This window comes from Diplodia seriata (genome assembly GCF_021436955.1).
Source record: "Diplodia seriata strain FDS-637 chromosome Unknown scaffold_2, whole genome shotgun sequence".
Classification (NCBI taxonomy): Eukaryota; Fungi; Ascomycota; class Dothideomycetes; order Botryosphaeriales; family Botryosphaeriaceae; genus Diplodia; species Diplodia seriata.
In genome coordinates, this window is record NW_027117309.1 from 3,115,573 (window position 1) to 3,140,265 (window position 24,693).

At 58.2% G+C, this 24,693-nt stretch overlaps 5 protein-coding genes across 5 annotated transcripts; 3 read left to right on the forward strand and 2 right to left on the reverse strand.

Annotated features, from left to right (window-relative positions):
* Positions 1 to 311: 311 nt before the first annotated feature.
* PBP1 (poly(A)-binding protein binding protein) lies at positions 312 to 6,882 on the reverse strand (the record flags this gene model as incomplete). Its single annotated transcript, XM_066773765.1, has 7 exons — positions 312 to 562; positions 611 to 1,782; positions 3,215 to 3,254; positions 3,303 to 5,756; positions 5,811 to 6,075; positions 6,208 to 6,415; positions 6,737 to 6,882. The coding sequence occupies 7 exons, from the start codon at positions 6,880 to 6,882 to the stop codon at positions 312 to 314; spliced, it is 4,536 nt and encodes a 1,511-aa protein (XP_066636332.1).
* Positions 6,883 to 8,111: 1,229 nt separating this feature from the next.
* Positions 8,112 to 11,125, forward strand: BUD6 (Bud site selection protein 6; the record flags this gene model as incomplete). The annotated part of the gene is made up of 2 exons (XM_066773766.1): positions 8,112 to 8,117; positions 8,198 to 11,125. The coding sequence occupies 2 exons, from the start codon at positions 8,112 to 8,114 to the stop codon at positions 11,123 to 11,125; spliced, it is 2,934 nt and encodes a 977-aa protein (XP_066636333.1).
* A 2,241-nt stretch (positions 11,126 to 13,366) lies between these two features.
* Positions 13,367 to 14,309, forward strand: SLS55_002285 (uncharacterized protein; the record flags this gene model as incomplete). Its single annotated transcript, XM_066773767.1, has 2 exons — positions 13,367 to 13,855; positions 13,920 to 14,309. The coding sequence occupies 2 exons, from the start codon at positions 13,367 to 13,369 to the stop codon at positions 14,307 to 14,309; spliced, it is 879 nt and encodes a 292-aa protein (XP_066636334.1).
* Positions 14,310 to 16,480: 2,171 nt separating this feature from the next.
* Positions 16,481 to 17,399, forward strand: SLS55_002286 (uncharacterized protein; the record flags this gene model as incomplete). The annotated part of the gene is made up of 2 exons (XM_066773768.1): positions 16,481 to 16,486; positions 16,527 to 17,399. The coding sequence occupies 2 exons, from the start codon at positions 16,481 to 16,483 to the stop codon at positions 17,397 to 17,399; spliced, it is 879 nt and encodes a 292-aa protein (XP_066636335.1).
* A 4,543-nt stretch (positions 17,400 to 21,942) lies between these two features.
* RHO1 (GTP-binding protein Rho1) lies at positions 21,943 to 22,835 on the reverse strand (the record flags this gene model as incomplete). Its single annotated transcript, XM_066773769.1, has 5 exons — positions 21,943 to 22,092; positions 22,146 to 22,280; positions 22,339 to 22,536; positions 22,657 to 22,684; positions 22,768 to 22,835. The coding sequence occupies 5 exons, from the start codon at positions 22,833 to 22,835 to the stop codon at positions 21,943 to 21,945; spliced, it is 579 nt and encodes a 192-aa protein (XP_066636336.1).
* Positions 22,836 to 24,693: the final 1,858 nt, after the last annotated feature.

Sequence of the window (24,693 nt, forward strand, 5' to 3'; positions counted from 1 at the left end):
CCGCTCTGCAGCCTGGAGAAGCCTCCTGCCGTGCCGCTATACCCGAATGAACATCTGTCCTGCGCCGAATGCACTGCCGCAGCACGCTTTGAAATGCTTTGTCTTTGTCTCATCAGCACTTTTCTGGCCCTCGGCCCCACATCGCGTCCTTGGGAGCACTTCAGTCAGTCCTTGATAAGCATCTTGAGCCTGCGCTTCGCTTCCATTGCATCTAAAAAATAAAAATAAAAATCTCCTCCAGCGCCACCACATGCGAGCCTGTCCACGGCGTGCCTCTCAACGCCACAATGTGATCTCCTCGAGCTTCCTATTTACATCACCGGGTGCAGCCCAAGTACCCGTCTGATAGACAGGTAGTACTCGTACAAGTTAAGTTCCAAGTCCACCCTCACATACGAGAGCCAAGCCCGCAAGAAGCGGAAGAGGTTGCTCGGCCGCAGGATGCTGCCGCTCAAAGCCTCCATGTGCTCTTCGAATACGGTCCGGGATGCATAGCGCGCAAGAATCAAAAACGTCCGGATTGGTCCCTGGCGCGTGTGGAGGTTCTCATCGAGCGACCGTGCTGGGTGGTTGTTAGTCCTGCAACTGTTTGCCCCGTATCAACACTTACTCAAGTCATTAGTCTTCAAAATAAGCAGCATGACCCTAGGTACTTTGCCAAGTAGATCGACCAACTGTTGCAGCATACCCTCGCCAAGAGCGGTTGAGATGGCTTCCTTCTCGGCCGCATCCCTCGGCTTGTCCACGCCCGCCGTTAAGGCGGTGAAATCTCTGCCAGTGATGGCGCTCGCGAACAAGGGAAAGTATTCATCAGGGATACCAGCAACTTCCTTTGCGTATTTCCTCATTCGTGTCTCATCCGCATCCAGCACGGCGAGCCAAAGTTTGGCGTATGAACGACGAATGTCCATGGGAATATCTCTGTACAAGCCATGATCGTAAAGAACAATGTCGAAGTTTCCCTTACCCCATCGGGAAGGATTATGCCGGATGGCAAGGTTGCCTCCGTGGGGATCACAGTGAAGCGGGGCGTTGGCACCGAAAATCATCTCGTTGAATATACGCGCAAGAGCAGCAGACACCTCGTCGCGGTCGATGCCGTGGGAATCAAGGTATTCGAGATCATCCGGCCTACGTCCGGTGACATATTCCATGACCAGGAAGCGGCGCTCCGCCCACAGTACATCCGGAATAATCAGGGGCGCATCTTTGATGTTGGAGAAGTATTCCTTGGCCCGCATGGCATTCTCGGCCTCTCTACGGAAGTCCAGTTCTTGGGGCAGCGAAATGTCCATCTCGGCGGCGAGCCATGTAAGATCGTACTCGGGGAACCATCTTTTCAATGTAGCGAAAGAGAACCGGGTCAGAGCCAAATCGAGCGGGGCCCATTCGTCCAGTGCGGGGTGCTGCACCTTGACTGCTACCTTCTGTCCAGTCTCCCTCACCACGGCGCAGTGTACCTGGGCTAGCGACGCCGCGCCGATGGGCGTTTCCTCAAACTCAGAAAAGTAATCCATGAGAGTTTGTCCGGTGTCCTTCCTCACCATTTCCTCGATCGACTCGAACGACGACACCGGGCACTTGTCCTGCAGCGGGATGAATGTGTCGCACCATTCGGTTGGCAGGAGGTAGTTCATGCTGCTCAGATGTTGTCCCAGCTTGATGAATATGGAGCCGTTCTTTTCCAAGGTCCACAACGTTCTCTCCGCACAGCGCTTGTGGCACGCCTTGAGCAGCTCGGGATATCCGGGGTCGGCGTCATGCTTGAGCGTTTTGCGATAACTTTGAGGCAAGGGTCGTTAGTCAGACATACGTGGATGTAGGAGGGCATCTTACTCCTGAATGTTCACGTAAAGGGTTGCAACGACTCGCCCTGAGCGCCGAACGGCCGTGACCGCGTGCTTCGCATCGTCGCTCACCGCCACAGCCGTAGCGACAGCACCGCCGCCAGCTGCAGCAATAAGTAGCCGGCGCCTTCTCTTCTGTCTCGATATACTCCTTGCATTGGATTGGGTGGCGTAGTCGAGACGTTGACGCAAAGGTTGTTGAGACTGTTGCTGTTGCCGAAGGCAGGTCCTACAGGTCCACGGGGATGCGGCGGTCCTCCTCAGCAGGGGGGAAAACAAAGGGAAACCCAACATCATATGCGCATTTTGCTGAGAGAACGGATGGCCGTACAGAGGTTGTGCGCGCAGCCAGACGCTCGGGGGAAGGTGGACGACAACAGGGTCTAGAGCGCGTGGAAGAGATGATGATGCTCTGGCCAGGATCCCGACATTTTTTCGGACCTAGCGCTGCTCGCCAGCCACCTCCCCCTTCCGAGGTAGGAAGTCGCTGTGGCTGAGGTGACCCCCCATATCTAATCTTTAGCGTTGGCATTGGACAACACCGAAAAAGGCAGCGTACGATGCCAGACGGTGCCGTGCCGAACGCAACCTGTCCTATTCGGTGAATAGTCCGCACGACATCAACAGAGCATACGTCACGCGTCACGGCGAAGGCTACATGGCTCATCCATCTGTAATTCTGGCAATTCACTCTGCTCGCTCGACTTTCACCCTGATACTGCTCCTCAGCGACTTAGGTATCCTGATCAACTCCCGCCCCCTATCCTATCCATCGCCGCTCCCGCCGCGTAGTCCTGCGTATCCAGGCCCACTCGAATCGCCTAAGCCATTCCGCCTCCGCAACGCCACTCGCTGATGACTATAAGCATTCGTTCTCAGCATCCGCACCATGACACATGCCGCATGTCCATCGTCTGCATACATGACCACCGGACTTTCGTCCACCGTAGTCTGCATGCCATCGCAACCGTGAGACGCCAGAAGGAACGCCGACCGCTAAATGCCAATTGCCTTTTGAGTACCAGCAAATCGCTGAGTAAGCGATACGAGACCCAGCCACGCTAATGCAAGCAATGAGGAAAAGCCTGGAAAAAGAAGTATAGGATGAAGTAGCAATGTCAGCCCTCCGGCGGAGCAAGGCATCTCCATGTCAGCTAGAAGATTTCGCGAATGCAGTCACCCTGCGCTCTCAAGGTGCTCATTCAACTTTCTCTCCAGCTTCAGGCACGTGTTGTCCAGGTCCAGCGGGGGGAGGCATCTGCGGCGGCAAAGAATGCTGGGGCATCATCGGCTGGCTGTAGGCGCCGCTGGGGGTTCCGCGGTGTGGCTGAGGGTATTGATGGTGCTGGTGAGGGCTCGAGGCGTACTGCATGTGCGGTTGTGGATAAGGACCACGCATCGGTGTCACTGGATAAAAGTCAGCCGGTTTCATATTGCGTGGCGAAGGAGACTTACTTGACCCCGGCTGCATTTGGTGAAACAGTCCAGGGTATCCACCATTGGGCATGGGCATGAACTGCTGCGGGGCATGGCCTTGTTGAGAGCCCTGGTGGACCATCATGGGCGCTGGACCCGGCCTCGGACTAGGGAAACCATTGGCACCAGGAGGTGCAGGCATCATGCCGGGCTGGTAAGGATAGGCTTGGCCTGGAGCCGGAGACTGCATCATTTGTTGCATCTGGGGCATCTGAGGCATTTGCGGCATCTGAGGCCCAGGGAACATTCCGGGACCGTTCGAGTGCTGGTTCATCATGGGATGGCTACCCATAACAGGACCTTGAGCAACAAATCCCGGCTGCGGACCAACAGGTACCGCACGCATTGCTGGGCTCATCGCATAGGTTGCCGGCATAGCACCCTGCTGGAAGTTGGGCATATGCTGTGGTACTTGGCCGTAGATGAACTGAGGCATGCCTGCACGAGGAGACGGATGGATTGAAGACTGGGATGCTGAGAATTGCATGTTATGGCCATCAAAGTGGGGAGCGCCTGGATGATGGGGCTGAACAGGAGGGTGGCGAGGCGTGTGTTGGGGAGTGTGCACTTGCGGCATCCCCTGCCCACCCTGCTGCAAATGAGTGGGAAGCTGGTGCTGGTGCGGAGGCTGGACGCTGTTGAGAGTAGCTTGAGGAGCTGAGTTCGGCTGGACTGTGATAGGAGCACGCTCAAACAAGTCTGCAAAGAACTTTTCACGGTTTGGTTCCGTGACGTCCCACCTGGGCGGGGTCCTATAAGCCTGAGGAATACCGCCGTTGACCACGTACTCTTTGCTCTTGTTCTCCGCCTGGGCGTCCTTCTTCATACGCTTGACGGGGTTAAACAGGTCTGCCAAAGCCGGCTTTTCAGCAGCTGGGGTAGGCTTGTGCGATCCGAAGAAGCTAGTCGTCGGCGCCCTACGTGGCTCCGGACGAGGCGGAGCAGACTCCTTCCTCGGACTCGATGCGTTGCTACCGTTGCCTCCGGGTGTAAACGTGTTAGCGGCAGGATTGGGCCGGAATTCGAGAGCCTTGACATTGAACCTGGTCGAGATGCTCGAGGAAGGGGTGTGGGATCCACTAGATGGCGCGGCAGGACCCGAGGGCGGAATGCGCAAGTCGTGGATCGGCATCGGCATGGTAGGCATGCCCACACCGGCCTTGTGTTGCTGCTGCGTGATCGCGAGACGTTGACTGAGCATTCCCGGGCCATTCCTAGGTGGCATACCCGGAATGTTCTGAGCGTTCCTGTCGCCACGGGGAGCTTGAGGGTAAGGGCCTTGATTCGGCCTTGCGCCACGCTGGTTAACGGGGGCCGGTGCCGCAGGCCCGGAGGCCCTCTGCTGCGTCTTGACATCGGCGTTGTTGGCGGCGGCCTTCACATCGGTAGCTGAAACCACTGAAGACTTGCGATCCTCAGCGGCCTTCTGGGACTTCTGTTTGATTTCCTGTTGCTTGCTGGGGTCCTTGGCTAGGATCGGGATCAAGTCTTCCGGAATCGGAGCACTGTAGTTGAAGTTCATCGCAAACTTCTTGAGGTCATTGAGCTTCACATTCTTGTCGTGCCTGGCGGCATGACGTTGCCTCTCCTGGATCTTCATCTTCTCATTGGCAGAAAATTGCTTGAAGGAATCCAAAAGATCGTGCTCAACGGTATTGGGCCCAGTCCGTCCAGGCTTCCGAGCTGCCATATCCGAAGTCGTTTGTTGTAGCGCTGGTGGCGGCTTCTTGCTACCGTCGGCGGTAGTCGCAGCAGTTGAAGTCTCTACAGGCTTTATCGCGTTGGTGGCTGCAGTTGCTTGCTCTCCCACTGTTGCAGTCGCTGCAGGTTGCTTGTCCTCAGATTTCGGCGCGGCGCTGGTAGCTTGCTGATCCTTGGTGTCGGCGGCCTGGGGTTGCGGAGGGCGAGCAGCGGAAGTCTCAGGACGCGCAATTTGTGAAGATATGATGGCTGGATCGACCGGGGCGCCTTGAGTGGTGGCCTGCGCAGTAGGTGCCCTCCTCGCGGGAGGAGTATACTTGTTGGACTGACCCGACGAAAGCGATGGCAAGTCGCGCTTGACCCCGCTATACTTCTCTTCCTCATCCAACCCGCTATCATCGATAGCTGCTTGGCCACGCTCTTCCAAGACGTGAGCATTCAGCGCGGAACCGGACTCGATTTCCCTCGCAAGCCTCTCGGCCTTCGCTGCCCGGTCCCTGTACCGCGGATCGTTGCGATCGATCTTAGTAGTGTATAAGTCCTCATCGTAGTTGCTGGTAGCACCGAACAAGCGCTCGTTAGTCTCGAACTGATCCCACCCGGCACCGGAGTTATCGCCAAGCGAAAGGTCGACGTCGGTGTCTGCTGCAGGAACCCAGCGCTTGAGGTCGCGCTCCCGCGCCTGGAGATGACCGGAGATGTCGCTATCAGTCTTGAAGCCAATAGAGGCGCCTGCGGGTCATAAGTCAGCAGGCTCTTACCCCGAATCGCAAGGACGGTACACACCATTCTTGGCCTTCGTCTTATCCATGGCGACATTCTCTACGTTTAGAACGACAACATCCTTCACGTCGAAAACCATGCGATGGTCTTGGCCAACACCGCAGTAGTCGTCCTGTGATTCAGATGTACCGTTGACCTGACCACCGAGGGATTGCAGCCGCTTCACCATCTTGAAAGTGTAACGGTACTCCTGTTGCTCGAGAGAAGAGCTCGAGAATATACCGGAGAAGCGCTCGCCGCTCTTCAGCGTGACAGTCGCAGGCATACCCTAGTAATTTTTGGTGTTAGCGGGGTGGTTGTAAAATGCGTCATTGCATGACGCGCTTCAGCGAATGTGTCGCCAGGAGATGTTGATTGTATCTCTTTCGCGATAGCCTGACGCAGGAAGTGGTGCACTTACAACAAAATTACTGATTAAGAAGATCATGCGGTCGTGCGCATGCTTATTGTTGTCCGCGGCCGAGGATTCCTTCGAAGAAGCCGCCATGCCCTTTGCTCCAGCAGGACCTTTGCCTGCGCCGGCTGCGCCGTTCGATAATGCCGGATTGTTGGGGCGTTGGGTAATCGGGTTCGTGCCTGAGGACCAAGCCTTGGGAGCGGGTGCTTTCCTACGATGAAGCAAGGCGTTAGCTTTGAGTGCCAGAATTCTCAAGTGTGTGGCCGCGGGCCGAGTAGGGGGAGTTGCGACCAGACAGCGCCCAAGTGGAAAGACGTGGTCAAGTGAGCGGGCATTGAAGATGAAGGAGAGAGATGCAGGCGGGAGCGCAGGCGGACCAATCGCTGCAGCGATGGTGTAACCGCGAACCCGGGCAGAAGTCGAATCGAACCACAAGCGCGGAGGGGATTCGCTGGGTGAGAAACGGTCACATTGTGCCACGAACGAGGCTCATTGACCACGCACGGCGGGCGGGTGAAGGGGAGCTTCTTACCTCTGCGAGGCGTCAATGGGGCTGGCGGCCTGCTTGCGCGTGCCGTCCATGGCCTTGCCGCTCGTTGTCGTCTTCAGCTGTGCCTTGTTGCTGCCAGAACTGACTGACGGGGAGGCGTTGCCGTTCGTGGCGTTCATGGACGCCATGGTCGGGTTGAGTGAGGGTCAATCGAAGCCTCGTCGTTGGCGGGACGCAGGGAGGAAGAGGAGGACCGCGACGGGCCGGGGAGCTCTGGCCGGGGAGCGCCAACGTACGGTGGTTGCGGCGGCGGGAGGCAGGAAAACGGAGCGTTGTCGCCGCTGCGGGCACGGCGGGGGGAGGAAGGGTGCTTGGGCGAGGTCCTGGAAAGGGTGTCCTCTGCAAGTGAGGTGACGGCCCCGGTGTCGAGCCGTTGAAGGTTGTTGGATCGAGCGTGGTTTCACGCTAAAACGGAGATCCTGGGCTGCCCGCGGGAACCCTCGAGTCTCAATCACTATTATGTACGGGCAGCAGCGCCGCGCACCAGCCCGGGGCGCAGAAAACGATGCCGCAGTCAGTGGAACCAGTGCCGGGGCGCGCAAGCGACTCGACGGGGCGCCAGGCTGGGGGTGTGCCTGCCTGCTGGACGTTGCACACGCAGTCGCGGCCGGGCGTTGCTGGCGGTGGAGCTGCTAGGCGCATGAGCTTGCTGGCCGCTCCAGCTCCGCAACGCCTCGCACCGCCCATGCAAACAGCCGCCGCGCGCGGGCATGCTACGAGCGCTGGGCTCGCCCGCCTCCAGGTGCAGCGCGGGACGCCCTCCGGCTCGCCCAGTCGGTGAGCAGGCGGGCGACTGGCAGAGACAGCCCAGCCACTTTTTCGTAGCCACACCTCCGCACGCCCAAAGCAGCAGGGCGGAGGACCCAGCGCGATTGGCAGCCGCCGCTAACCACCGACAAAAACGCCCTCGCAACACTTTCGTCCTGTGTGTCTCTGTCTTTGTTCTACGCCGCCTGCGCCTGCATCTGCGCCCGCACCCTTGTGGCTCTGCACGCGTCTCAGGCACTCCAGCTGTCAGCCCTGCTGTCTTTCCGCCGTCTCTCGGCGGTCGTGGCGCAAGAGCACGTACGCACAGCGCGGAGCGGAGTCCAAGCAACAACGCCCGGCGGGATCCCTGAACGCTGGGCTAAGCATCATCAGCACCCGACACGCTCAGATGCTGCACGCTCGCATCTGCATCTAAGCTGTCATGCAGAGCCCCCCGACCGCACAACGACAACACCGCCGGTCGCCCGCCACAGACTCTGACCAGACCTTCTACTCCAACACCTCCAGCATGACGCTTGCCGGCGACGATGCCGGCTCCAGGGCGTCGTCGGCGTCCAACCGCTCCGCCGGCAGCCAGTCGCGGCGGCCCATGAATGTGAGTCGCGCAGCGTTTTCTCCTCAACGCCGTCGGGCGGGCCGCCGCCTGAATTCTGGCTAACTTCAGTCCCTCGACAGCCCCAGCAGCAACTTTCACAAATTGAGAAAAGCGTTACGCACCTCCTAGTCGCCACGAAGCAGCTTCTCGAAACGCTCACTCTGTGGTCGCGCGGCACTGCAACGGAGAGCGAAGTCTCTGACGTCTATGTGCGTCTCGGATATGAGTTCAACATTGCCTCTCGCGCCTTTAACGCGATCGGTGTCGACACATCGGACCTGGGAAATGTCCCAGAGCTTCTCCGAAGCATACTGGAGGAAACCCTCAGCCAGGAAGCTTCCCAAGCGAGTCTCGACCGGTTCCTTCCGAGGATACGAGACATCATAATCAACCTGCTGCATGGCTTGAAGAAAAAGCAGCAGAGATTACGCCAAAGAAGTGGCAGGGACTCGTCTGGATCGAATGGGTCGAGCTCTAGACACGCGAGTGTGGGTGAGGACGAAGCACAGAAGCAAAGACGTCAGGGGAGCGGAGATCTGGGCCTTGACCACCCGGATCTTCCTCCACGGACCTCATCTGCTCATGGCAGGGCGTCGCCCAGCAAGTATGAAGGCCAAGGCGCGCATTCGCGCGTCCGGTCTACAACTGGCAGTCGGGACGGGCTGAACACATCGGATTCCTCGCTATCGAGTAACGCCGCCCAAAACATTCCCATCATCGCTCCATACCCTGAAGACGAAGGTGGCATGCCCGTGGTAAACCCACCTTCCTCGATTCCTGCAGATTTCCCGCCGCCGCCACCGCCTCCGAAACAGCAGGATGCTCTGGCTGCGCTCCAGAGAGGTGGTGAGCTGGAGAGAAGAGCTTCAAGGAGATTCTCGGCATATCAGATCCAAAAGCACCTGGGTGCATCGAGTGGTGTTCCCATGATGCCACCGAGCCAGAATTCCCCGATCCCAAACCGTGGGCGAGATGTTCGCGAATCTATGAATGCCGTTCGCAAACGCGGCTCGCTGCTCCACACTCGCAAACAGTCTACTCAGCAGCCAGCTGGCGATGCTTCTCCTAGCGCGAACACATTGGCATCTCGCAGAATCTCCGAAGAAAGCAGCCAGAGTGATGCTACTGCGCCTCCTCCCGCCCTACCTCCCACCGAAGAGGAAAGCCCAGCCGCATCGGCCGCGGACGATCAAGACGCTCAGAATGACGAGGGTGAGGAAAAGCCTGAAGTCAGCGTACCCGTACCCGGACCGGCCGATGACGTCCCGGCAACAGAGGGAGAAGATAACGACGAGAAGAACACTAAACGTCAAGCGGTAGTCACGCCCACTCGTAGCGACTCTCGTAAAATGAAGCCGGCGACGCCTCCACAGAGTCAGGAGTTCATTCCGGACCAGTCTCCGCAGCCTGGTAAAGAATTGACTTTGTTCTTGCAGTACAAGAGCAAAATCAAAAAGTTTGTTCTCCAAGACGGCTACAACGATCTGTCGATTGCGCGCCTACAACTGGCTTTTATCGAGAAGTTTGCTTGGAACACCCACAACAACGGCGTCGATCTACCAGAAATTTACGTTCAAGACCCGATTTCTGGCGTTCGACATGAACTTGAGGATCTGAGCGATATCAAAGATCGCTCGGTCCTTGTCCTGAATGTTGAGGCCCTAGATGAAGTGAAGCGTCATTTCGATGACGGTCTCGGCGACATCCGCAAGCTCGTTGAGAGTGTCAAGAGTGCGGTGGTCGACCAGCAATCGGCTCTTCAACGAGTCTCGGATCGCCAGGCTCAAGCTGCAAAGGAAATGGCCGGCTTGTCCGTTGCTCCGTCTTCCCGTAACTCAATCGTGTCACCTCGTCCAGCCGGCAAAATCGGAACGGTCAACCTCAAAGACTCTGCAGCGCAGCTCGACGAGATCCAGTCTCTTAGGCGTGACCTGGCAGTCGTTCGCCAGACTTATTCATCCTTTGTTTCGGACATCGAAGCGAGCATGGGCGCTATCCGTTCGAAGGCTTCTTCTGTAAAGAGTGCAGCTATTAACGCTGAGGTCCCTGCTTTGTCTGGCGAAACGGGCCGCTCCTACGTTAACAAGGGCAAGAAGACTCTGAACGAGGATTCGGAGAAGATGGTCAACCGCGTCGATGATCTTCAGGATCTCGTGGAGGATCTGCGGAAGGACGTTGTTGCCCGTGGTGTGCGTCCTCGTCCCAGGCAGCTCGAGGTGGTTGCCAAGGAGATCTCCTTCACCACATCAGAGGTCAAGAAGCTTCAAGATTTCCTCAAGAAAGAGAAGCCAATCTGGACCAAGCTCTGGGAACAAGAACTACAGATGGTCATGGAAGATCGGGAGATGCTCACGATGCAAGAAGAGTTGGCCCTGGATCTGCAAGACGACTTGGAGAAGCTGTCAGAGACCTTTGGCCTCGTCGAACAGGCCACAAAGTCGCAGAATGTCCAAGGATCTGGCAACCGCCACCAAAGCGTCAGGAACGCGCCTGCCATTGCACTTGATACCTCCGCCGATCCTCGCGAGGCCAAGGACGGAATGCTCAACGAAGTCAGGGCTCTGCAACCTAATCATGAAAGCCGTCTCGAGGCTATTGAGCGCGCCGAAAAGATCAGGCAGAAAGAACTTGAGAGCCGCAAGGAGGGCGAGTTCCAAAGGGAGCTCGGTAAATTTGTCGAGGAAGGCAAGCTCAAAAAGAGCGGGGGCGTCGAGGAGGTAGAGCGCTTACGAATTGCCAAAGACGAGAAGATTCGAAAAGAAGTTTTCGAACTTCAAGCAAAGAGGGCTATCGAAGCCGAGGAAAGAAGGCGACAGAAGGCTGAAGCTAGGAAGCAGGCTCAGGCCGAGGCTGCTGCCGCCGCTGCAGCAGCAGAAGCGCCTGCGAATGGCGAGGCTCCACAGGCAGAGGGAGAGTCAGCTGAGAAGCCAGCTGAGGCAGAGGCGACAGAGGAAAAGAAGGAGGAGCAGGCACCCACCGAAAACGGTGGTGAGAATGCTTCTTCCTGAAGTCCCTGTTCCTTTCGCTCCGTCTGCTAATGAAGAGTAGGACAGGGTACAAAGCTCTCGCTACCCTCAGATGCAGACGCGCCGCATTTGAAGGGTGTCCTCAAATCTTCGCAGCTTCAACGCACCAAGGCCGAGCCCACCACTGCTTTGAGAACGCGCGAGATCTCCAACACTCAACATCCACAGCGCTACGAAGCGGCTACTGTGAGAGGATTCGTTGGTCATCATTCTCAAAGCTCGGAAAATATGCTTGTCACACAGATGAAAAATAGTCCATATGGCCGATCAGGACATAGTATCAGCCCGCGTACGCTTAGGGAGCCGGCTGAACGAACGACAAACATTTCCCCCACGCGCTCACTACCGACCCAAAAGTCGGCATCGAGCGTTCGGAAGACGAGATCATTTTGGAATAGCATCACAGGATTGGCTGGATGGTGATCTCGGATCCTTGTTCTTTATTATCGTTTTTTTTTTTTGCCCAGCCTTTCCGTTGTAACTATGTTTAGTTTTTTTCTTCCAATGCCCCTCCTTCCACTGACGCGTCTTTGAGCGAGTAATCATTAAATTCGGTCGTGTTCGGCATTTCAAGGGTGTCGTCTAGCGACGGGGAGTTTCTTTTCTGCTTTCATTATGGTTTTGTTTGCTATCACGCCATGATCCTACGGGCTTCATGCTGAAACGTTGCAATGTTTCTCGTTCAGATTGAGCAATCAAGATTGGGTATAAATACACACCGAGGTGTCCTATCTACAAGAGCTATGGGGAAAATGTGCCGCGCGATTATGCTGGATGTCTTAAAGATGGGGGTGGGAACGAGAGGATGTCCTTTTGATGGCAGAAATAATGATGTGCCCAAATGTATTGGAGCCCAGACAGGTTAGAGTTCATGTATAATTCCCTAATAGCCATATGCACAGTTGCAGCTACAGCTTCCGTCACCTCAGAGCTATGGCCTGGTGATACTTATTGGCGTATCCGCAACCATGCGAAGGCAAATGGCTTCATGTGCCGGTAAAACTGTGACCTGACGATGCAGCTCGTATCCGGAAGGAGTTCGTTTGATACACCGTGATGCTCTGTATGCGGCTGACTGCCCTTTGAAGTCAGCATTACGAGAACAGACGGCTCACACAAACATGACTGGCCCGGACTTTATTGAAGAATAGGGCCGGTCATAAGGCATGATGGAGTGGCGGTCCGTGTAGCCGCACCATATGCATCCTTCGCGCACAGTCGAGGCGCGAAGCACGGCTGGAAGATGCCGACAGAAGCCGTGGCAAGAGAGATGGATACCCGAAACGGGAAGCGGCATCTCGGTTGCTCGCGTCTACGATGGGGCAGAACCCGGTCGAGGATCCACTCATCCATGCTTGATCCCACAGCTCCCCAAATCCTGTCCACGACTACCTGCGATCTGGTCACTGGTGTCGGTCAACTTTTCAGTCGCCGTTCATGATCCCGCAGGATGCACGCACCCCGGCTTTTCGGCACCGCCAGCGGCCAAAAGGGCTCTAAAATTAGGAGTGAATCCTTCAGACGCCAAGCTTTTCCGCCGGTGCTAACCACATTTTAAAATGAGCCCCTGCGCTAGCCGCCGCTTGTTCTTATCCTGGGACTTTTTGGGGGCGTGTCGGACCACGCGATGCTTGGCAAAGGATGCAATGTCACTGTGGCAGACGGGCTGCTGCAGGTTCCTTTGCAACAATGTCGTTTGAGCGCGTGACTTGGAAGAGAGACGAAGCTAGCTTGCACACTCTCTGTGCATCTCGGTCGAGAATGGCGATCCAACGGCCGAGAACTCCGTCGCGTTGCTTCTCGTGCAGTCTGGCCATCATCGGCTGTGGTGGACGGTGGGGAGTGGTGCCTGGCCCGTTGGCACAAGCAGCAATGCCAAGCTCATTGAACTTACCGGAATAGGGAACGCAGAGACGTCGGGCAGGCGCTTTGACGGCAGAAGCACCACCTACGGCCTAGCGCCAGGCAACCATCCTCGCTTTGGCCCGTCGGCACCAGCCGCTCGGTGCCATGGCCCGGCTAGGATCGTGAGAATGGGACTGAGTGGTGCATCCACAGCGCCTCTTGTCCGACTATAAGATGAGCTGTAGAGACGATGGCGTTGCGGCGTGTTTTTAACTTCTCCACCGTTCAGCCTCCCGTCTCTTAACCAAGACCAACATTCACTTGATTTATCTATCTAGTCTCCGCTCTTTTTACTACCTTCACTTCTTCCTGATAACCATGCGTTCCGCCGTTGTTGCACTCGTGGCCGCCGCCACAGCCGCCAGCGCACAAACCACGTCCATTTCATTCTTCTACCCCGCCGAGGAGCCTTCGTACGATGAATACAGCGACATCGCTCTGTCCGTCATCGAGGTCCAGGACGCCGACCACACCGTCGTCGCCTTCTCCTGCCTCGGCGGCACCACCACCACCTCGGCCGACTGGCCGTACAGCACGAGCAACGACTTCGACAGCGACAGCGACAGCTACTACAGCAGCTATGACTACTACAACGACTGTGTCTTCGCCGGCGGCGCGCTGACGGCCACCGTCGGCCCCGACTCGTTCGCGTACACGACCGTCTTCGGCTACGACAACTACTACGGCGGCGAGTACGACTACACGCTGAGCATGGGCTGCACGTCGGGCGAGGAGGCCGCCTTCTGCACCATCCAGTCGGCCGGCGCCGAGGCGTGGTCCGAGTACTGCTCCTACACTGCCGACCTGGTAAGTTCCCCTTCTTTCCACCCATTCAAAAATCCTTCCTCTCCTAACACGCCTGCGCCCCCAGCCTTACGACGACGACGAAGCCACCAGCTCCTGCATCAGCAACTACGCTTCCAGCACGCTGCCCGCCTCCACGTCCGCCCTGCAGGCGTCGGAGATCACCACCATCGCCATGACCGTCACCGCCGGCGCCGACAAGCTGAGCGCCGGCGCGTCCGCTACCGGCACTGGCGCCAGGGCGACGTCGACGTCGTCGCACATCAGCAAGTTCACCGTCACCGGCAGCGTGGCCGGCGGCGCCACGACCACGATTGGCGGCCCGAGCGGCAGCGCTGGCGCGACCAGCAGCGGTGCGGCGCCGGCGCAGCAGACGGACAATGCTGCGGCGGGTAAGCTGCGGGCGGCGGGCGCTATGGGCGTTGTCGGCGGTGTTGTTGCGGCGCTGGCGTTGTGAGTGGTGTCTTGTCTAGATGAGCGAGGACCGGGTAATAGAGGGGTAAAGATGGGATGACGGTCTGAGGGAGGCTTGATGTTAATTTTCGAAAGAGGAGATGTGGCGTATTTACGTGTGATGTTTGAATGGCCTTACTTACTTATTGTTCATATATCCCCCCAACCAGCATTTAGAGGAGTAACAACATGGTAGCATGTTGGTATATATCTGTAATAGAGGAAAGATGCATGTGTACTCGTTCTCGTGAAGGTGCTGCAGTCCGTTACAAGCTGGGCTGAACTTGTCAGGTCATCTTTCCTGTTTCACCGCCGCCCTTAGGCCTTCAGGTCAAGTCGACTTAAGGTGTGAGTGAAGGCCGTTATCTGTGAAATGGCTGGATCCACGAAGACAAGGCGTCGTTGGCCATTTAAGCGGCGTTCAGCTAAAAATTAGTTAGTGGAAAAAAAGCAATCATAGGTCGCAAGGCTCTCTCTCAGGGTCCATGGAGAAAAGCACCACGCGCTATCGTCCGCACGCGCATGCACGCCTCCGCACCAGCTAGCTAGTGGACGTCAAACAGAGCCACGCGGACATTCTGGAAGGAGTTCGAAGGAGAGATGGTGGGTGGATGTGGGCATCTGGGGTCATGTGGGACGTGCCGGTCCCTGGCGATCTCGGCAGAGCTTGACCCGACCTGGGCAGCCGGGGCCGCCAAGTGACAACGACGCGCATCGCCGACAAAGGAAAGTCCGCCTGAGACACCGGGGGGCATGTACTCGCGCTGGGAACCGTGGGGAAAGAGTTCACGATGATGGAAACCCAGGGCGTGCCAACACAGCGCCCCGCCAGCGCATTCCCCGACGCTCTCCTTTTTTATTCTCCACCGGCGACTCGTTGTCCCTCCTCTCGCGTTGTCTCTCGCAACTACTCTCCCTTGATCGCAGCTCGTTGTCGCTGACCGGTTCCACCCACCGCCGTACTGTCCTCCGCAGCAGCATTCCCGCACACCTCCGATCACTTCCGCCATCCCCCTCCACCCCTCCAAATCTACAAAGTCCACCCGCGCCGGCCGCTCAGGCCTCCAACACCTCCTATACTGCCCCGCGAATACGGCACTCCCGCACGACCGCTGCCACCCCATACGCACACGCACCACCCTCCGCGACGGGGCGACGTTCGAGAATGCGGGACCACGGTGCTCGCGGCGGCGGCGACGACTCCACCGCCCACGAGCCGCTGATCGGCGGCCGCAGCTCGCGGGACCGGCTTCCATCGCCCACCGCGTACGAATACGACGAGGGCGCGACGGACTTTGGTGTCGGCGATGATGGCGACGACCACCACGGCGAAGATGTGGACGAGAGCAAGATTGCCTCGCCGGGGCTATTCATCTGGGCGCTGACGTTCTCGGCGGGCGTGAGCGGGCTGCTGTTTGGCTACGAGTGAGTGGGAACCAATTCCATCCCGCAGGCGTACGTGTGTATACAGCATAGCGTCGCATGCGAGGACATGTATGCGTTGTGTATGCCATGTGAACATGTTGGGGCTTATGAATCACTCTCTATCTTTTTTCCGCTTCCAGCACCGGCGTCATCTCCAGCACCCTCGTCAGCATCGGCACCGACCTGTCCGGCCGCGCGCTGACGACACTCGACAAGTCGCTCGTGACGTCGGCGACGAGCCTGTTCGCGCTGCTGGCCAGCCCCGTAACGGGCGTGCTGGCCGATGCGTGGGGCCGCAAGCGCGTCATCCTCGTCGCCGACGTGCTGTTCCTTCTCGGTTCGCTTGGCCAGGCGTGGGCGAGCAGCGTGTGGGGCATGATTCTGGGGAGGAGCATCGTCGGCTTGGCCGTGGGCAGCGCGAGCTTCGTCGTGCCTTTGTACGTCCATTCCTCATCTTCTTTTTACCTGTCGTTGTTGTTTAGGATAGGGAGGTCATTCGCCCGCCGTATGCTGCTGCATCTCCCCTTCAATGCGGAAGCGGCGGGTAGGACGCAAAGAGCAGAGAAGAGCAAGGCATTCCTGAGTGAAAGAACATCATGTACTAACGTGACAACCGACACACAGATACATATCCGAGCTGTCCCCCTCCCCCTTCCGCGGGCGGCTCGTCACCGTTTCCAGCCTGTTCATCACGGGCGGCCAGGTGGTCGCCTACATCGTCGGCTGGCTCTTCTCGGCCACGCCGCACGGATGGAAGTGGATGGTCGGCCTGGGCGCCCTGCCCGCCGTCCTGCAGTGCCTCACGCTCGGCTTCATGCCCGAGACGCCCCGCTGGCTGGTCAAGGCCAACCGGAAGGACCGCGCCCGCCGCGTGCTGCGCAAGGTGTACGGCGCCGACGGCGACGTCCGCAAGGACAAGCTGGTCGAGGCGCTGCTGCGCCGCGTCGAACGGGAGGTGCTGGAGGAAGAAGAGGCGGCCAACTCGCGTCGCCGCATCAACAACTCCTCTCCAAACGACGCCCACGACGACCACAAACCCGGCAGCCTCGCCGCCAGCCTCGCCACCGTCCGCGACGGCTTCGGCGAGCTCGTCGCCGTCGGCGCGCACCGGCGCGCGCTGGCCATCGCGTGCATGCTGCAGGGGTACCAGCAGCTGTGCGGCTTCAACTCGCTCATGTACTTCTCGGCCACCATCTTCGCCCTCGTCGGCTTCCGCAGCCCGACGCTGACCAGCCTGGCGATCGCGCTGACCAACTTCGCCTTCACGCTCGTCGCGTTCCACTCGATCGACCGCGTGGGCCGCCGCCGCATCCTGCTGCTGTCGGTGCCGGTCATGGTGCTGGGGCTGGGATTGTGCAGCGTCGCGTTTGGGTTCTTGGATCTGGGCGATGGCGGCGGGGGGGAGGAGAGCGCGGCGGGGGCGGTGGTGGCGAGGGTCGTGAGGAGGGTTGTGGAGGGGGATGATGGTGGTGCTGGTGCTGGTGCTCCCGGTGGCAGTCCGTGGGCTGTGGCGATCTTGTTGGCGATGGTAATCTATGTGGCCAGCTACGCCGTGGGCATGGGCAACGTGCCGTGGCAGCAGTCCGAGTACGTTTTTCCCTCCTTCCATCTCATCCGATTTGCATACCTACACACACAGAGACAAAAGCAACAAGACCTCTCTCGCTGACAATAACCAGACTCTTCCCCCTCTCCGTCCGCTCCCTCGGCTCCGCCACGGCCACGGCCACCAACTGGGGCAGCAACTTCCTCATCGGCCTCACCTTCCTGCCCATGATGGAGACGCTCACCCCGCAGGGCACCTTTGCCTTTTACGCGCTCGTCTGCGCCGCCTGCTGGTGGACCGTGTACCGCATCTACCCGGAGACGGCCGGCCTCGGGCTCGAGGACGTGGGAGGACTGCTGGCGGACGGGTGGGGCGTGGACGAGAGCTTGAGGCGGTGGGGGGAGAGGAGGAGGAGGATGAGGATGGACGCCGGCGTTGGGATTGGGGAGGAGTAGAAAGGGTGTTGTGGTAATGGTGTGGGGGAGGTAGGGAGGGAGGTATCTGGGTGTGTGTATATGTGTGTATTTTCTTCCCTTCTTCATGCGATAGCGTCGCTTGGGCTCAGATACCATAGACTGTATATAAACCATTTGGAATCGGCGTTTAGCGGCCGTTTGAGAGGCATGCTGCTTCTATCCTATTTAAATTTCATCCTTTTGAAAAGCGACCTCCCATGCACGACATTAACGAGGCCTACCGTAACTGCAAGTTTTGATGGGCATCGGCACATATTGCATTAGGATGGTCGTATGATGGTAAGATTTCCTCTGTTTCGACCTCGGGCCTCACCAGTAAAACATAATTCCTTGAAATCATCCTCGCCGTTGTCGTTGGCGTCGGCGTCGGCGTCGTTGTTTTATGAGAAACGGATGATGGCGGCGCGTTTCATGTATACTCGCTTTTTTCCCTTGGCTCTCACTAGGTACTCATCATCATCCCCACCGCAAGGTTTGTTCCAAGGTCGCTCTCTCCGCCGGAAATATATTAAATTGCAGGTGTGTGCGCGCCGGGCAGCTTGGCTTTTTTTTGTTTTTTTATTGGCCGTCGTTTGCTCCAAGCGCAGACCGCGTTCTGGAACGCTGTAGGGCCATTTTTTTGCCTGCAAGGCCGTTGTGGTGGTCACGCCCGCGCAGAAGAGCATGGAACACTATTTACACAACCGCCGCATGGTCTGTGTGCGAGAGTGAATGATTTGTGGGGCGCGAGTCTTGTCGTGGGCAGTGGTCGGGAAGGCGCGAGGTGCTTACTGCTTGTACATACATACAGGTTATGTAGCTCGCCCTTCAATCAGAAGGCCTCGTGCATCTTTGCATAGCGGACACAGCATTCGTGGTTGGCGTTGGCGTCGTCTGATTGGCCTGCAGCCACGTATATTTATCCAATCACATTGCTTCTTCGTTGTTCAATACACCCGCAGAGACTGAAGTACAGGCAATGAGTCAATGTCGCATGTATTCCCTTGAATTGACTTGTCTCGTCTCTTATCGACCGCTGAGGGGTTTTTGTTCCGCACGGCGAAAAAATAGGCGGTGGATGTGTGATGAGTTGGTCACCAAACCACACAGCAATGCAAAACCGCCCCTCACGATAAGCACGGCGGGAAGTTTGTCCGTCGTCCCTACACTCCGAGCGGGGAAGAGGAGGCCAGCGAAGTAGAGAGATGAGGAACAAATGGCGCATCACAGTAGTGAATACATAATGACACTAGCAGCTAATGCAGTGGCACATATCGCCATCGTCCCGAGCTCTCCGGGGAAATCCCAAATGTCTCAGAGCTCGGGCGATTGCGCATCTGCCATCGTGTACGTACTTCGTGGTGGCGATTTGGTGCAGTCCGCTCGCAGCTGCACCGTCTGCATGACCGATCTATTTCCCTTGCCTGATTGGCGTTGACCGGCAGGCTGCGGCCTCTGAATGGACCAAGTTTAGTGGTTGGGGGAGTTGGTGCGGCCAATTGGCGTGCTTTGCTGTTCCCCATCAGCAGCAGTCAGGCGGGCTTTTGTTCCGGACCGCTGGGATCGGAGTCAAAAGGGAAGTGAGGGAGAGAGAAAAGAAAAGAGAAACGGACGTAGGCGGTACGTCCGTGAAAATCGCCATGTATCAACGGCCGGCTGAATGGCTGTCGAGATTTCGCCTCACGCTTTTCCCGCAGCTCCGCCAATCCCTGCCCCGGTCGTCGATCTACCATGGACCTGGGAGCTGCGGACGCGGGTAATCAGACAGGTTTCTCTCTTCCTCTTTGTTTTTTCGTTTTTCCGTGTCTTAAGTCCGCGGATCCGAGCGCAGAGCGAAAGACGTGGAGGATGGATTCTGTTTGTTGGGGCATTGTGGTTCCACATTTCCGCCTTGTCCACGTCTTGCATGGCTGATCGACGGGAGATGCACTCTTGTCGGCGGCTGGCGGAATCCGCTCCGCTGTGGACACCGGCTCTCATTTACCTGTTTTTGTTGTATGTAGGAATGTAAGGGCTGGCTGGTAAGTGCAAGGGAGATGCCACCCAGCGTCTCTGATTCGCACGTGTGAGTAGCGCCCGGTACGTGTGACGGCGCGACGACATTATGTCAGGTCGGATATCAGATGGTAGCAAGGGTGCTAAGGACATTTCCGGACGAACATGTCCTCTTCGCAGCGATCACGGGTGAAGACAGGGGTTGAGAAGCGAGTGGTTAACCGGGCTGAGAGAGACAGCCGAGGCGAGGCGAGACGGAGCGGAGGCGGAGCCCGGCTGTGGTTACTTGAAGAATGGAGGCCAGCCATCGGAGCGGCTTGATTGGATCGTTGCTCACAGAATATAGCGGTAGGCAAAAGGTAGGAATGAGCACCGGCGCCACGGATGACGCTGTCAAGGTCCTCGGGCCTACGTAGTAGGTGCCAGGTGAAGGGCGACAGGGGTGTCTGCTGCCGTTGGATGTGCCCGGGAAGGGGGATGCGCGTGGGTCCCGCTGCCAGGAGCCAAGCTTTTGACTCTTCTCCACTCTCCTCCGTTCGTTAAACGTGCAGTCCCGTGATGGCCGACGCTGGAGTCGGAGGACGACCGCACGTACCTGCTGTGGCTGCTCGTACTCGCTGCTTGCATGATCACCGAATTTAAAAATAACCTGCTTCCCTCTTCAACCCAAGGCAGAGAGCAATTAAAACAAAAAAGACAACAGTGTGCACCAAAAAAAAAAAAAAAGAGACACGCAGTCCTCCGCCCAAGGTTGAGCGGCGGGACGGCGCACGATGAGTCCCGAGGGACGGACGGACCGAAAGGATGGTAAGACGGTAGTGGCAGCTAGCCAGCCTCACCGATGCGCAACGGTCCATCGTCATGCTGAAGCAGGCTGCGAGGTTGCCCTCAAGGCTGACTTTCGAACCGTGCCCCGTTTTGTCGTTCCTTTTCAGCCGAGCAAGGTACCCGGCCTGCGTGTCCCCGGCGCTTCTCTCTGCGCTGCTTCGCTCGCTTGTGCCATCGTCGACTTCCGCTCCAGCTGCTGGCTGCGCAGGCAGACGCGCGTCAGGCGTCCTGCTTCGGCTTGTGGGGCCCTCTTTCCTTTCCATCATCTCACGCGGCTAACGGCGCCGCCGGTACTTTCGTTGGTGCTCAAGGAAGGCGCCCGTCTCGTTTCGAGAAAATCGGATAACGGCAAGCGCGGATTCCCCTTCCGCCCCGTGAACCTCGCGCGGCCGACGTCAATTGACGCTTCGCCGCAGAAGGAAAGGCAAGGAAAGAAGGCTGTCAAACCCGTTTGATGAGCTTCCCGTGCACAATAATATGAAAACGACACCGAACAAAACCCACGCTGCACACAGACCGGGCGCTTGGGGGACACCGTCCCGGTGAAGGCGGCAACGCGAGCGCGAGACATTCAATAAAACAAAGATGCTCCGGTGGCGCCGAGAGAAAGATTGGCTATCTTTTGTCTTGGACGGCCCCGTCGCCGTAGAGTCCCTTCCCCTCTCAGAATAGGGGGAGCAGCGCCCATACGGCCTTGGTATCCTGACTCGCATCAAAGAACATGGGGGACCTGCAGACAAGTGGATGCATCACGGGCAAACAAGGCCCAGGGCCCAGGGCCCAGGCTTTCCGTGCGGGTTGCGTCGATCCAGTGCGTCTTCACACGCTGGGTTCAAAGGATCGATTGAGACGCCTATTTAGAAACTATTACACCTCCTATGCGCAAGATGACAGGACAAGACCAGAAAGGAAACCAGCAAAGCACACCAACAATCGAAAGGGGTTTCCAGCGTTTTTGCCAGAGATAAAAGAAAGGTGCCTCCAATTCCCAGACCAAGTAAGCGACCAGGCACGGGTGAAATGGCTCGGGATGACGGATGTACTGGGGTAGTGGGAACGCGCATAATCCTATCTCATTCCGTGTCCATCAAACCCGCTACTCGTCAACCTGAGATCTGACTTCCACACTGAAGACTCCTGCCGGTGTAATTGAATCCGAAAGCCCTGCGCAAGATGAACGCCTCAGGTTGCCGAGAATGAGAAGCTCTAGTATGTGGAATGGACCATGTAACTGAGAGAAGCGTCCACGCTTGTCTTCATTCACCGTACTCCATCATTCGCATTGAGCTTCGTTCGAGGTTATGAGCCCAGTGTCACAAGCCACGGATGTGTCGGCCATGCGCAGGCACCCAACGAAGCAGCCGTGGTGGTTGGTTCGCGGGGGTAATTTACAAGATGCTGCACTTCTTCTTCTCCTTCTTGCGGGTGAGCAGTGCAGCGCGCGTTGCGTGCTCGAACACCTCGCGCACGCCCTCGTTGGTCTTGGCCGAGCACTCGAGGTACTTGAGCGCGCCGATCTTCTTGCGGACATCTTCGGCCTGGAGTGGGGCGTCAGCAACCGGCCCTGCACCAGCCGTTCCACGAAACTTACCTGCTCAGGAGTGACGGGCTTCTGCGAAGTCTTGTGCAGCTCCTCGATCGTCTTTTGGTCGTGACGCAGATCCTTCTTGCATCCAACGAGGATGATGGGCAGGCCCTGGCAGAAGTGCAGGACCTCGGAAATCCACTGCGGTCGGGCTCCGTCAGCAAACAGCGGGCGAGCGGTCAGCGGCAGGGCGGCAAACCTTCTCCTGAACGTTGTCGAGCGAATCGGGCGAGTCGACGGCGAAGCAGATGAGGATGACGTGCGAGTCGGGGTAGGACAGCGGGCGGAGACGGTCGTAATCCTCCTGACCGGCGGTATCCCATAGCGCTAGTTCGACGTGCTTTCCATCGACCTCGACATCGGCAACGTAGTTCTCGAAAACGGTGGGAACGTAGACCTGCTCGCAGTATCAGCATCGATGCGCTCACACGTCGGGCCAGGCGACGATCGGAGGGCGCTCGGCGGAGCTGACGCCCGGCGACGGGTTCCACGGCCGCGAAGAAGAAGGGGTGCTGACCTCAGGGAAGGTGCCCTTGGAGAAGACGCTGGCGGACGGCCGACGTTAGCAGTGCGTCAGGAGGCTGCCAGGCGCTGGCGGCAGCGCGGCGGACAACGGGGAGGCACTCACATGAGCAAGCAGGTCTTGCCGCACGCACCGTCACCGACGATGACGAGCTTACGACGGATCTCAGCCATCTGTGCGAGTTTGTTAGGAAGGCGTGCGGTCGGGTCGTGGGAGATGGCGCGGGTGGGTGGAGGACGGTGATGTCGGGGGAGGAAGTGGTTGAGTGTCGCGGGAGGTAAAGGTCGGAGCGAGGCGTACTGACTTTCTGGGGCTAACAAACAGCACAGCCGCAAATACGTCTTCTGGACTAAGGGGGCGGTCAAAGCTGCTCCGGGCGGTGGCTTTGGCGATGGCGGTGCAGGGCGGCGGGATGCGCGCGTGAGGACGGAGCAGGTGCAGGAGAGAGTGAGTTTGGAGCGAGAGGAGCGAGACGCAGAGCTGCCGCTGGCTGTTGCTGGGCAGGCAACGTCCTCACTACCACCGCCCCCTTTCGGCTAGGCCCGCGTGCATCGGGCCAGCAGATAACGATGAATCACGCCGCAGCGCGATACCAGCAACAGCAACACCGCCCTCGCGCCTCACGTGGCGTCCTCCGCGGCCATGTTTCCAGGTGCGACCGCGCGGGACTCTGGGGCCCGTCTTGACATCACCGCCCGACGCAGTCCACGTCGCAGCCAGAGCGGGCGTTGCCTGGCCGCCCCGGGGCAGTTGCAGCCCTCCCCGCTTGGCGACGACGAGCGTGCACCGGCAGCACGCCTTTGTGCACGCCCAGCACACCAGGCCTGCGCCTGAGCCTGAGCCTGACTGAGTCCGTGGCGAGCCTCCGTTTCGGGCCCGCTCCCCTTCCCTTGCCGGCCCTGGTGCTCATTTCCATGCCACCGGCCGCCGCCGCCCACGCCGCGCGCTCGTGGGAGCTGGGCGCCGGATCAACGCGGTGCTGACGACCGCGCGCACAAGCTGGGTGGCAGCCTTATGCACGAGCTGCGCGCCGATCGCCCGCCGCGGCGCTGCGTGGGCGTGGATGAGGATGGCCTCTGGCACTCAATCCTGCCCCATTCGGCAGTCGTCTCTAAGGGATGCGACGCTTTTTCGGCGGCGCCAGTCCGACGCACTGAATATCGCGGCCGTCACCGGTGCAATCTGCAGGGCTGAAGACCCACCGCTGCTATTGCCTTCCCCAGTTTTCCGCACGCTCAGGTAATCACTCGATTTGCAGGCCTTTGGCGAGTCGGATCGGCCGCCGCTGCGGTTGATGCCAGTACGAAGTAGATCGGTGTCCGATATGCTCCGTTAGCTATCTTGCTTGTATGTAGCAGCAGATGCGGTGTAGCAACTGTCGAACCTGCGGTACTCCATTGCCCAAAAGCGTAATTAGGGTCGTTGGGCCGCTTCTCTCTGCGTCTGACATCGCTATCATTGATTCACCACTGCCTCTTTCTGGAACAGCAGCTTGGGACACTGTGACGGCACAGCGGGTGGCAAAAGAAATTTGCCCTCCCATAGATTGTGCACTATATTCATGGGTAGTTGAATCTAAGGATGCGGGCGTAAATGTGCGCATTTAAAGCTCACATTTACATCGGGACCCTTCTTTTGTCGCCCGCTGTGACAGTTGAGCCGGCGTGCCAGTGGTCCGTACTTGAAAATCATGACTCTCACATTCGAGCGCTTTCCATGGTCAAAGGCACAGTCTAGTACATCTGGCATGCAGCGCATGGCCAATGCCCCGTGAGACGCCGCTCGAGAAATCCATGCCCATGAGTGTGACGAGACATGTAAAGGTAAAGCAGCAGGCGTTATTTAGACATTTTGCAGCCCTGCCGCAGCGAACTTTAGGTGCGGAGTTTAGCGGGCGGCGGGGGAAGCCAGGGAGCGGGTGCCTGGTGCCGTGGGTACATCATCGCCTCTAGCTCAAGCCGGCCTCACCACAGCTCCAGGCTCAACGGCCACACCTCCAACTTCCCACCACCCCCAAGCCTTTCCTCATCT